This window comes from Phyllobates terribilis, unplaced genomic scaffold (genome assembly GCF_046119375.1).
Source record: "Phyllobates terribilis strain yellow unplaced genomic scaffold, ASM4611937v1 Scaffold_4__5_contigs__length_816908805, whole genome shotgun sequence".
NCBI lineage: Eukaryota > Metazoa > Chordata > Amphibia > Anura > Dendrobatidae > Phyllobates > Phyllobates terribilis.
The window spans coordinates 518378638-518392843 of record NW_027362764.1 but is presented as its reverse complement, the minus strand read 5'-3'; the positions used below and the strand labels follow the sequence as shown (position 1 = coordinate 518392843).

Below are 14206 nucleotides of genomic sequence, written 5' to 3'. Positions count from 1 at the left end.
GTATACATGGCCCCGCATAGTGCTCCGTACTGTATACATGGCCTCGCATAGTGCTCCGTACTGTATACATGGCCCCGCATAGTGCTCTGTACTGTATACATGGCCCCGCATAGTGCTCCGTACTGTATACATGGCCCCGCATAGTGCTCCGTACTGTATACATGGCCCCGCATAGTGCTCCGTACTGTATACATGGCCCCGCATATTGCTCCGTACTGTATACATGGACCCGCATAGTGCTCCTTACTGCATACATGGTCCCACATACTGTTCCGTACTGGATACATGGCCCCGCATACTGTTCCGTACTGGATACATGGCCCTGCATAGTGTTCCTTACTGCATACATGGCCCCGCATACTGTTCCGTACTGGATACATGGCCCCGCATAGTGCTCCGTACTGTATACATGGCCCCGCATAGTGCTCCGTACTGTATACATGGCCCCGCATACACTGTGTTCCAAATTATTATGCAAATAATATTTTCTCAGATTTTCCCAAATTACCTATATGAATTGCAGTCATTGTAATTTTCCAGTCAAATAACTATTAGAGTACAATTGAAAGGTTTTTGTACAAACTGCCTATGATAACAGTATATTTAAAAAAATAAAAAACTCAAACTGCACTCAAAATGCATGTTCCAAATTATTATGCACAGCAGAGTTTTCAACCTTTTCATTTTAATAAAGAACAAAAAAATGATCATTTTTGAAATTATAAGCATTAGCAGGTTATTACAAACTGAAATCAAACAGTTTTCAACTCAAAACTTTATTCTAGGTGATGTTACATTTGCACATAGGACCTCTTGTTCGAAAGGAGCTTCTGAACTCTCTCGTCCATTGAATTTGTCAGGTTTTGGATGGTTTCTGCTTTAATTATTTTGCATGAGGACAGAATACTCTCCCAGAGCTGTTGCTTAGATGTGAACTGCCTTCCGCCATCATAGACACTCCTTTTGATGATGCTCCAGAGATTCTCAATGGGGTTGAGGTCAGGGGAGCATGGGTGCCACACCATAAGTTTGTCCCCTTTTATGCCCATAGCAGCCAGAGATGCAGATGTGTTATGTGCAGCATGAGACGGGGCATTATCATGCATGAAATGATCTCGATGGTCCAGATGGATGGAGTGGAGGATGGCTGGTTGATGGACACCCCATGCAAACACGGCTACGGCGCTAACAAGGAGGAGGTGGAGTAATGTTTTGGGCTGGAATCAATGGGACATAGATTGTCGGCCCTTTTAGGATCCCTGAAGGGGTAAAGATGAACTCCATAATGTATGTTGAGTTTCTCAAACAGCACTTCCTTCCATGGTTCAAGAAGAAGAACCGTGCATTCCGCAGCAAGATCATTTTCATGCATGATAATGCCCCGTCTCATGCTGCACATAACACATCTGCATCTCTGGCTGCTATGGGCATAAAAGGGGACAAACTTATGGTGTGGCACCCATGCTCCCCTGACCTCAACCCAATTGAGAACCTCTGGAGCATCATCAAAAGGAGTGTCTATGATGGCGGGAGGCAGTTCACATCTAAGCAACAGCTCTGAGAGGGTATTCTGTCCTCATGCAAAACAATTAAAGCAGAAACCATCCAAAACATAACAAATTCAATGGACGAGAGAGTTCAGAAGCTCCTTTCGAACAAGCGGTCCTATGTGCAAATGTAACATCACCTAGAATAAAGTTTTGAGTTGAAAACTGTTTGATTTCAGTTTGTAATAACCTGCTAATGCTTATAATTTCAAAAATGACCATTTTTTTGTTCTTTATTAAAATGAAAAGGTTGAAAACTCTGCTGTGCATAATAATTTGGAACATGCATTTTGAGTGCAGTTTGAGTTTTTTTTTTTTTTTTTAAATATACTGTTATCATAGGCAGTTTGTACAAAAACCTTTCAATTGTACTCTAATAGTTATTTGACTGGAAAATTACAATGACTGCAATTCATATAGGTAATTTGGGAAAATCTGAGAAAATATTATTTGCATAATAATTTGGAACACAGTATAGTGCTCCGTACTGTATACATGGCCCCGCATAGTGCTCCGTACTGTATACATGGCCCCTCATATTGCTCCGTACTGTATACATGGCCCTGCATAGTGCTCTGTACTGTATACATGGCCCCGCATAGTGCTCTGTACTGTATACATGGCCCCGCAAAGTCCTCCGTACTGCATACATGGCCCCGCATAGTGCTCTGTACTGTATACATGGCCCTGCATAGTGCTCTGTACTGTATACATGGCCCCGCATAGTGCTCCATACTGTATACATGGCCCCGCATAGTGCTCTGTACTGTATACATGGCCCTGCATAGTGCTCTGTACTGTATACATGGCCCCGCATAGTGCTCCATACTGTATACATGGCCCCGCATATTGCTCCGTACTGTATACATGGCCCTGCATAGTGCTCCGTACTGTATACATGACCCCGCATAGTGCTCCGTACTGTATACATGGCCCCGCATAGTGCTCCGTACTGTATACATGGCCCCGCATAGTGCTCTGTACTGTATACATGGCCCCGCATAGTCCTCCATACTGGATACATGGCCCCGCATATTGCTCTGTACTGTATACATGACTCCGCATAGTGCTCTGTACTGTATACATGGCCCCGCATAGTGCTCTGTACTGTATACATGGCCCCGCATAGTGCTCTGTACTGTATACATGGCCCCGCATAGTGCTCTGTACTGTATACATGGCCCCGCATAGTGCTCCGTACTGTATACATGGCCCCACATAGTGTTCCGTACTGGATACATGGCCCCGCATAGTCCTCCATACAGTATAATGGGCCCCACAAAGTCCTCCATACAGTATAATGGGCCCACATAGTCCCCCATACTGTTTAATGGCCCCCACATAGTCCTCCGTACTGTATACATGGCCCCGCAAATTGCTCCGTACTGTATATATGGCCCAGTATAGTGCTCTGTACTGTATACATGGCCCCGCATAGTTCTCCGTACTGTATACATGGCCCCGCATAGTGCTCCGTACTGTATACATGGCCCCGCATAGTGCTCCGTACTGTATACATGGCCCCGCATAGTGCTCTGTACTGTATACATGGCCCCGCATAGTGCTTTGTGCTGTATACATAACCCCGCATATTGCTCTGTACTGTATACAAGTTCCCACATGGTGCTGTGTACTGTATACATGGCCCCGCATAGTCCTCCGTACTGTATACATGGCCCTGCATAGCGCTCTGTACTGTATACATGGCCCTGCATAGTGCTCCGTACTGTATATATGGCCCCGCATAGTGCTCCGTACTGTATACATAGCCCCGCATAGTGCTCCGTACTGTATACATAGCCCCGCATTGTGCTCTGTACTGTATACATGGCCCCGCATAGTCCTCCGTACTGTATACGGAGGAAGCCTTGCACACAGTTGTATACTGCTTAATGGTGGCAGGCTATGCAAACTCTATAAGCCCAGTGACCAGGGCAGTCCAGGGCCAAATGTTCCCTTCCCCTGCCTGGTGTCTGCCCACATTACCCAGAGAGTTGCCACATACGAAAGTATGGCAGAAGTCTCAAAGATTTATGTGGGGCTGATTCGTCATTCCTAGTCCATATCCGTTGGGGGTCTGTTTACAAAGCAGACACCTGTGAATCACTGCTGCCATCGAAGCTAACTCTGAATGCCGCAGTTTAACCGCTCAGATGCCATGGTGAAAAGTGACCACGACTTCTAAGTGGTTAGACGAGTGCCCATTGGGAATGACAGAGGGACCCCATCAACACGTTCATGGGAACCCAATGAGTTATTTAATGGCAGCTGCAGATTTACAGAGGAGCTGCAATTTGGACTTACACTAAGAACCCTTCAGGATTTCTATGTACTCCTCTGCTTACAAGTGATGGTGAAAGCAGGACTTTTTGACATCTGAAGAATGTTAAATCCATTTAAATCCAAGGAATGTGCATTCTATATTGGTAATAGCATTTCTTTTCAATGTTTCAACATGATGAACCTTTTTTCAAAACACTCTTACAAGTCAATGGAGAGAGCTGTGCTTGATATAGTTCCCAGTGGTGGAACCTGCATCTATCAGATATATATGTATATACAGTGGTGGCCAAAAGTATTGGCACCCCTGCAATTCTGTCAGATAATACTCAGTTTCTTCCTGAAAATGATTGCAATCACAAATTCTTTGGTATTATTATCTTCATTTAATTTGTCTTCAATGAAAAAACACAAAAAGAATTGTCCTAAAGCCAAATTGGATATAATTCCACACCAAACCTAAAAAAGGGGGTGGACAAAAGTATTGGCACTGTTTGAAAAATCATGTGATGCTTCTCTAATTCGTGTAATTAACAGCACCTGTAACTTACCTGTGGCACCTAACAGGTGTTGGCAATAACTAAATCATACTTGCAGCCAGTTAACATGGATTAAAGTTGATTCAATCTCTGTCCTGTGTCCTTGTGTGTACCACATTGAGCATGGAGAAAAGAAAGAAGATCAAAGAACTGTCTGAGGACTTGAGAAACCAAATTGTGAGGAAGCATGAGCAATCTCAAGGCTACAAGTCCATCTCCAAAGACCAGAATGTTCCTGTTTCTTCTGTGCGCAGTGTCATCAAGAAGTTTAAAGCCCATGGCACTGTGGCTAACCTCCCTAGATGTGGACGGAAAATAAAAATTGACGAGAGATTTCAACGCAAGATTGTGCGGATGGTGGATAAAGAACCTCGACTAACATCTAAACAAGTTCAAGCTGCCCTGCAGTCCGAGGGTACAACAGTGTCAACCCGTACTATCCGTCGGCGTCTGAATGAAAAGGGACTGTATGGTAGGATACCCAGGAAGACCCCACTTCTTACCCCGAGACATAAAAAAGCCAGGCTGGAGTTTGCCAAAACTTACCTGAGAAAGCCTAAAACGTTTTGGAAGAATGTTCTCTGGTCAGATGAGACAAAAGTAGAGCTTTTTGGGAAAAAGCATCAACATAGAGTGTACAGGAAAAAAAAGAGGCATTCGAAGAAAAGAACACAGTCCCTACAGTCAAACATGGTGGAGGTTCCCTGATGTTTTGGGGTTGCTTTGCTGCCTCTGGCACTGGACTGCTTGACCGTGTGCATGGCATTATGAAGTCTGAAGACTACCAACAAATTTTGCAGCATAATGTAGGGCCCAGTGTGAGAAAGCTGGGTCTCCCTCAGAGGTCATGGGTCTTCCAGCAGGACAATGACCCAAAACACACTTCCAAAAGCACTATAAAATGGTTTGAGAGAAAGCACTGGAGACTTCTAAGGTGGCCAGCAATGAGTCCAGACCTGAATCCCATAGAACACCTGTGGAGAGATCTCAAAATGGCAGTTTGGAGAAGGCACCCTTCAAATATCAGGGACCTGGAGCAGTTTGCCAAAGAAGAATGGTCTACAATTCCAGCAGAGCATAGTAAGAAACTCATTGATGGTTACCGGAAGCGGTTGTTCGCAGTTATTTTGGCTAAAGGTTCTGCAACCAAGTATTAGGCTGAGTGTGCCAATACTTTTGTCTGGTCCATTTTTGGAGTTTTGTGTGAAATGATCAATGATTTGATTTTTGCTTCATTCTCTTTTGAGATTTTTCCTTGCAAGCAAATTAAATGAAGATAATAATACCAAAGAATTTGTGATTGCAATCATTTTCAGGAAGAAACTGAGTATTATCTGACAGTATTACAGGGGTGCCAATACTTTTGGCCACTACTGTATACCCCCAGAAGAAGACAATATGCCGAAACGCACTTCGGGGTAAGACAACACATACTGCAGGAGGTAATTATTCTCTTGTTTTGTTTTTTTGTTTTCTGCACTCCTGCCTCTACATGATTCTACATTGTGGTTAGACACCACATGAAAGGCAACAAACAGCATTGTAGTGTAATAGCCAATAACTACAATACAGACCAAAAGTTTGGACACACGTTCTCATTTAAAGATTTTTCTGTATTTTCATGACTTTGAAAATTGTACATTCACACTGAAGGCATCAAAACTATTAATTAACACATGTGGAATTATATACTTAACAAAAAAGTGTGAAACAACTGAAAATATGTCTTATATTCTAGGTTCTTCAAAGTAGCCACCTTTTGCTTTGATGACTGCTTTACATATTCTTGGCATTCTCTTGATGAGCTTCAAGAGGTAGTCACCGGAAATGGTCTTCCAACAATCTTGAAGGAGTACCCAGAGAAGCTTAGCATTTGTTGGCCCTTTTGCCTTCACTCTGCGGTCCAGTTCACCCCAAACCATCTCGATTGGGTTCAGGTCTTGTGACTGTGGAGGCCAGGTCATCTGGCGTAGCACCCCATCACTCTCCGTTTTGGTCAAACAGCCCTTACACAGCCTGGAGGTGTGTTTGGGGTCATTGTCCTGTTGAAAAATAAATGATGGTCCAACTAAACGCAAACCGGATGGAATAGCATGCTGCTGCAAGATGCTGTGGTAGCCATGCTGGTTCAGAATTCCTTCAATTTTGAATAAATTCCCAACAGTGTCACCAGCAAAGCACCCCACACCATCACACCTCCTCCTCCATGCTTCACGGTGGGAACCAGGCATGTAGAGTCCATCCGTTCACCTTTTCTGAGTCACACAAAGACACGGTGGTTAGAACCAAAGATCTCAAATTTGGACTCATCAGACCAAAGCACAGATTTCCACTGGTCTAATGTCCATTCCTTGTGTTCTTTAGCCCAAACAAGTCACTTCTGCTTGTTGCCTGTCCTTAGCAGTGGTTTCCTAGCAGCTATTTTACCATGAAGGCCTGCTGCACAAAGTCTCCTCTTAACAGTTGTTGTAGAGATGTATCTGCTGCTAGAACTCTGTGTGGCATTGACCTGGTCTCTAATCAGAGCTGCTATTAACCTGCGATTTCTGAGGCTGGTGACTCGGATAAACTTATCCTCAGAAGGCGAGGTGACTCTTGATCTTCCTTTCCTGGGGCGGTCCTCATGTGAGTCAGTTTCTTTGTAGTGCTTGATGGTTTTTGCAACTGTACTTGGGGACACATTCAAAGTTTGCCAATTTTTCGGACTGACTGACCTTCATTTCTTAAAGTAATGATGGCCATTCGTTTTTTACTTAGCTTAACTTTTTTCTTGCCATAATGCAAATTCTAACAGTCTATTCAGTAGGACTATCAGCTGTGTATCCACCTGACTTCTGCACAACACAACTGATGGTCCCAACCCCATTTATAAGGCAAGAAATCCCACTTATTAAACCTGACAGGGCACACCTGTGAAGTGAAAACCATTTCCAGTGACTACCTCTTGAAGCTCATCAAGAGAATGCCAAGAGTGTGCAAAGCAGTCATCAAAGCAAAAGGTGGCTACTTTGAGGAACCTAGAATATGACATATTTTCAGTTGTTTCACACTTTTTTTTGTTAAGTATATAATTCCACATATGTTAATTCATAGTTTTGATGCCTTCAGTGTGAATGTACAATTTTCAAAGTCATGAAAATACAGAAAAATCTTTAAATGAGGTGTGTCCAAACTTTTGGTCTCTACTGTACATGTCAACTTACTTATATATCTAAAGCACTTGCTATATATGACTGCAATCTCCTATCATATTTGATTATATGTAATACAAACTGTTTGTTTTGCCTGTTATTTATACTTCAATAATGATTGTATTTTTTCATGCTTCCTACTACACGTTTGTTCTGTCTACTGGTCTCCCACATTTTAATTAATATTTTTAAATATTGGAGGTTGATCATTTCTAATAAAGCTTTAACTTTTACCATGCTTCTTTTTGTACACATTTTTGTATAGGTAATGCATTTTTGTGTATTGAACCCTATTTATAAATTTCATGTATGGACCTCGACACGGTTATACTCGGTTGAGTACTTACATATGTGCCGTTGACTCGCCCCCTGGGCCGTGGGGCACCCGGAACCGGTCTTCAGTGCGATGATGGGGGTAGTAGTGGCAACCCGATCCCGTGGCTCAGGGTGGTCATATCAAATGCTGTGGCAGTCTATTTGTAGAGCTATGAATGTCCGACTACGCCACCCGTGGATTGCGGTCAGGGATGACCGCTGCTGCAAGGCAGACCGCTGAGGCTGGTGTTGGTGTGCAGCACAGGGATAGGATAACTCCCCACGGGAAGAGTGTAGCCTCAGGGCAATGTAGGTGGATGCTGGGGGTGATGGTGTAGGCCTCAGTAATAAGAGTTCAGAGTCCTCTTTAAACAGTCCAGGGTCTTTATTGTAGGTATTACTACTGACCCAACAGGAGTACCGGGCAGGAATGGGCAGGAATGGGCCTGGGTGTCTGAGGGTATTCGGGCGAGCCCCACTGGTCAGGGTGAGTGTGAAGGCCTACCGTTCTCTCTCTGCCCTTGCTGACTATCCCCCTTTTCGTGGTGTATTAGCCCACGTCCCTGAACTGGCCGTGTACTTCGCCTGTATGGCTTGCGACTCGGGCCTTAGGTACCTTTTGCTTTTCCGTGCTGTACCGGTCCCTCTGTGTGGCGGAGACTCCAGGCTTCTTAGGCCAAGGGACCTTAAATCCCTCGCGGGTTGGTTATCTGCTGCTGGGTCTGCAACCCTGACAGCCTCGGACCCCAATGTCCAGTGGTGATTCTCTCAGCCAGGACCGGCTCTCGTCGCCTCTGTCTCTGGCTCGCAGCTTCTCCTCCGCCTCACGGACTCCTTGGCTCCAGCTCAACTGTCCCTCCTTCTCTGGGACTAGTCTCAGTCCTGAGCTAGGTCGTCCAGTTCTCTCTAACCCTTCCCTCAGTTCCAGCTTTTATAGGGGCAGCCTGCTCCCCCTACTGGCCTGGGACAGGAGGTGCTGTATGCTAATTGTCCCTGACCAGGGAACCTCCCTCCTGCTCTCAGCCACAGCCTTTAATATTTGTGGCATCCAGGCCTGGGGTGACACACCGTGATTGTCTGCAATCCTTTTCTCTATTTTAAGAGTGTACTTGGGTGATTATTACTTTATAAGGTGACACATGGGTCATAATTTTTTTTATAAAGAGCTATGTAAAGCATAAGTATTTTATAAGGGGGGGGGGCTTAGGCCAATAGTTCTTTAGAAGAGGGCACTTGGAGCACTATTACTTTAAAAGGAGTACTTGATGAGTTATGACCTTTATAAAGGCCCACAGTGGGCTTCTACAATACCTTTGAATATAATGGGGCTCCTGACCATCTTTCAGAGCTGAATGTGTTTCTCACGGTAAAAAAGATTTGGTGACCCCTACTGAAGAGGATAGACCTACCTTCCAGCCTCCATGGCCATCCTGGTTTGAATCATGAAAGATTTTGATCGTGTTGGCATTAAGTCAATTGATCATCTGTAGCTGGATGTCTGGCTCATAGCCCAGTGTTGTGCAGATGCCTTCTGATTGTTTGTGTAGACACTGTTTGACACCTTCGGCATGGCATGGTACATCCAATCTCACTTGCAATACCGGATGGATCAGTTATGGCACCAGTGGTATGGCCATTTCTCCAAAGTGTTCAAGGAGCCATTTTTAAATACAACACCAGTCTGCATGCTGTGAGCAGCTTGCATTGCCTAAACATGCTACCGTTGCCGCTGATCTTGATGATTTCACCAAGTGAATTTAGTGTGGCAGAACATTCCCCAGACAACCATTAATAACCATACTGATAGCATGCCAAGATGTGTAAGTATTTTTGCACGCGGTGCTCATACTCGATACTGAATAAATTAAACAGTAATATAAGAAAGTTTGTGGATACAGTTCACCCCGTCAACCATATGTATGTTGCTCAATCTGGTTCCTGGGCAATTTACTCCACTGTGCATGGATAAGGTTTGTGAGGTATCAAGCAACTTTGTTCGAAGTGGTGAAAGAGGTTTTTCAATCCAGGAAAGTGAGTTAAAAGCAAAAAAATATTTATTGTGACCTCATTAAAATAGTACTATGGGCATAGAAATATATCTGATGCGTTTCAAGCCTGGCTGAGTCTTAATCTCACCTACGATTAGGAGTCAGCCAAAATCGAAAACCGTCAATATTTTTCTATGCCCATGATACTATTTTAATAAAGTCACAATAAAGAATTTTTTGTTTTTAACCTGCCTTGTTAGATTGAAAAAACTTTTTCATTACTGAATAAATTGATATGTTTTGAAAATATTGTTTCCATTTTTTCATTTTCATGTCATCAACACGTATATCGATCTTGTGATTTCCACAATTTAATGACTTTTCCTTCTTGCTGTTCCAATTTCAATGTTGAGGAGTGTATTTAAATACATTTCTATTCTAGAATTATTTTTACATTTATCTTTTTAAACTATTTTTTTACATCTATGTGATGATTTTTATTACATCTTTAATATCATTTTGCAAAAAGAAAAGCCAAAAAAACCCATTAGGGGCTTGATTACCATTTTTTACTGTGAAATGTCTATTTTCTAAAAAATACATGAACCAGTTACTTTTATTTCAAAAAAAACCCATACAACTTTATTACTCCACAGCAGCAATAAATGACAATTAATATAAAAAATTTTATATTTACTGAATCTCAAATGTTCAAATTTTACACAATTCACATAAACACAACTAAATTACTTATTATATTCCACTAGGTTGGTATAAGGCTGGGGCTACACTGCAACTTCAAATTATAGCAAAGCTTCAAAAATTGCACAACAGTCTCATCCTTAAAAAAAAGTCAAATGCAAACAATAATCAAAGCTGTACAAAAGTTGTCATTGTCTGCAACACAACACCACCAGTGCTCGAATATGTTGGCGCTATAGAAATAAAAAATGATTACATTGTAGTGAGTGTAGAAGTTGATGGTAACATGTTATACATTACCTAGTGTTAAGTCTTGGACAAAAAAAATTGTGCAACTATTGAGTGCCAGAATCCGGGCCTCAAGAACATTACTTAATAGAGCTTTCAATTTGTATTAATAGAAGAAAGACAATTCCAGCAGAAACAACTTGGATTCATCAAAAGCCTGTCATGCACTCAACTGTGTCTGCACCGCTCATGCATTTTAACTGGATATACTCCGAACTTCCACAACAACCAGTGTGACAAGGTTCTGTAGCAGATCATGGTTAACATTAAACCACCATGTTCTGGCATAAGAGGCACAAGAAGGCGGGTTCTGCATCATTCATGGGGTTACTTTTAAACCAAGACATAGTGCCAGCTCAGATTTCTGGATTTTGCCATCCCTGTTGACATCACAGTGGTTTAGCAGAATTTGACGGAACTTATCGAGATCGACGCCACTGATACTTGGCTGTTAGCAAAAGATATGAAACATTATTAAAATGTAGAACTATAAAAACAAGAAATTCTTTAGTCTTATATGAATTGCAAAATGTAGATGTGAACAACACTTTATGAGGTCAAGTCTGCTACATCAGGATGGGACACAAAAGATATGTAGCCTTTTTGCAGTAAAGTATAACTATATAGTATATTGTTGTTTTAGTCTATAAACTACTGACCACTTGTCGCCGAAATTCAAAGCGAAAAATTTTGTATTTATTTGCAGAAAATGATAAAGTGTCAAAATACTAAAAAAGAAACAGTGCTTTCAGACCTCAAATTATTCATGCTTTAACTCAGGAACAGTCAGAAATCAATATTTGGTGGACTAACCATAATTTTTAATCACAGCATTCATGCATCTTGGCATGCTTTCCACCAGTCCTTCCATGCTTTCCAATAGAAAACTGTTCAGTGGTCTCTTAATTTTTGCCATAGCTGTATATTGGAAATCCATAAAATTCTTGCCTGGTAAGTAACCAGTGCAAGATTTACTAACAATATAAATATCTCTAAGTTAAATAAACTATAAGGCAAATAATATGAATCCTGTAAATGTGCGAATGAGCTACTTTATTTACATAACTATATGAAACGAAATAATATACAATCCACCTGCAGAGCTAATTCACAAGAAATAATACATCGATTGCAGCCATATGGAAATCAAGTCCCAAAGACTTGCAATATTCAGTATACTTCAGTTAAAATTACTATGGAAAGTTACAGCATATTGGACTGTTTATGGATCTAGTAAAGTGCTGGTAATTGCAGGAGAAAAAGCCTTAGATTTATTTTGGATTTTGTATGTACAATAGTTAGGCAACTAGTTGAGAACTATAGATCAGTTGTATCCAAGAGTGTTCTCTGGAAAAGTAATCAAATATGAATCTAAGGCCCATTTAGATGTGCTAATAATTGGGAATGAGAATATCTAGGAAAGTCCTTTTTTCCTTTATGGGTTTATCTAAGCAGGTTAGGAATCAACCAACAAACGAGCAAAACAGTTGTTCATCGGATGAGATTATTTTTAAGAAATCTTAAAAATCATCGTTCTCTGCAGCACATTGTCCTGTGTAAACAGGATATGTGCTGCCAAGAACATGATGTTCTATATGCACAGAATGATTGTTTTAACCATTGAACAATGTGCATGAAAGTGTGGTCAACTGGTCTAAATAGGCTTTTAAACGACTGACGATCAACTTACTTGAAGCTGATCAGATGTGGTCAGCCAGTTTAAATGGGCCCTAAACCAGACTGCCTCGCTTTTAAAGGAACACTCAAATAACAGAGGCTGAGGGAAAAATGCCTAGAGTACATTATGTAGAGAATCTGTCTCAGGGTAGACATTGGTAGCATATTTCGAAAATAAGTGACCAATGTCTTACTAGCAGAAGTACAACAGCAGTAGCTTACATCATGTTACTATGTCTCATATTGGCTTGACTTGGATCTTGCAGCTCACATTTTTTCTGCACAGATGAATAAACCCAATAGGGCATTGAGCAATATAGCAACTTCTAAATGCCACTTCTACTTTTTTCTAGCAATGGGTGTGTGTTGGTGTGGATTGGTGTGTGTGCTAGCAATATACCACCAATGTCTATCCGGAGACAACATTAATACCTAATGTTTCTCAGCACAACCTTCTTTATTTGAATGTGCACTTTGGCTGAAAGTATTTGGTACATTTATAGGTGATCAAAAATACCTTCACTAGTTCCATCATGTCTTTCACAAATCCATCAACTTCAGGACCTTCCAGTGCTCCTGTTTTACTCTAGGAAATAAAATATGTGTTGTAGGTTTTTTTTTTACCGTTCAAGCAATTCTTACATTGGCAATGGGAAAAAAACATACTCACTACATCATAGTGTGCAAATATGGTTTCAAAGTCTCTTTTTCTTTCATCTTGACTGCTCGCCTAAATACGAGAAATAGCATAGAGAATGCGTAATCAGAACATTTTATGTGAATAACATGATATGAAAAGATAATTTTAAAACATTTGACGGTGCATTCTTGTATAACTTTTCCATGTAAAAATGTTTTTTTTTTTTTTAATAAAATAGGAAAAACATCTTACTATACTTCAGTACTGTGCTGTAAGAAATTCAGTAGTGGTCAAATGTGTATTCATTAGATTACATGGAAGCAAGAACCTGAGATCAAACTAAACGGACATAAAAATCTTCTTTATTGGTACATGTTAAAATTCCAAATGACATCCGTATCGGCTTAGAAGAATAAATAACACTGATGCATTTCTGGTGCACCATAAGGCTTGGGTAAGTGCTGAAGACTGATTGATTTATTGCTTACACTGTTTTGTATACCTGTAGGTCAAACACAACTGCAGCATTCATTTGCTTTGTTCTTCTCCTCTTAAAAAGGGATAAAATTTAATCAATAAGTCCTAAGTACCGTACATATAAATGATACCAATGAGTACTTCAACTCATCTTGCAAAACCTAAATACTCAGATATATTCATGATAAAAGAAGAGTTATGGCTTTTGAAATGTGTTGATATAAAACAATCTTTTTTTTTCAAGAGGACCTTTCACCAGTTTTAGCAATTTAAATTGGTCAAATCATGGAACAGTTTATGCAGAACTGAATAAAATGTATTTTTAATTTTCTTTTTATTTCCCAACTAAGTGCGGAGATATTAGCTTGTAAAGTTTAGATTCTAATTTCCTCTATTTCCACTTATTTTTTCTCTGTTTAAGGTTGACCAATCATAAGCAGGAGGAGTCGTCCATGGAAAAAAAGAACATGCCCCAGAAAAGCTTAGAGCAGGAGCTGGCTTTCTCTTATGAGATATGTAATGAAACACAGCCTTCTCTCATCACTGATCTCATTGCCGGCAC

General features: G+C 41.0%; 1 protein-coding gene across 1 annotated transcript in view; it reads right to left on the bottom strand.

The window, feature by feature from the left end:
• Positions 1-10489: 10489 nt before the first annotated feature.
• Positions 10490-14206, bottom strand: part of SCGN (secretagogin, EF-hand calcium binding protein) — a 98258-nt gene continuing 94541 nt past the window's right edge. Inside the window, exons 9-11 of the mRNA XM_073678874.1 lie at positions 13198-13257; positions 13045-13113; positions 10490-11298 (exon numbers count right to left, since the gene is read on the bottom strand). Coding sequence (XP_073534975.1) covers positions 11170-11298; positions 13045-13113; positions 13198-13257 — 258 coding nt within the window. The 3' untranslated portion in view covers positions 10490-11169. The remainder of the gene's footprint in view (positions 11299-13044; positions 13114-13197; positions 13258-14206) is intronic.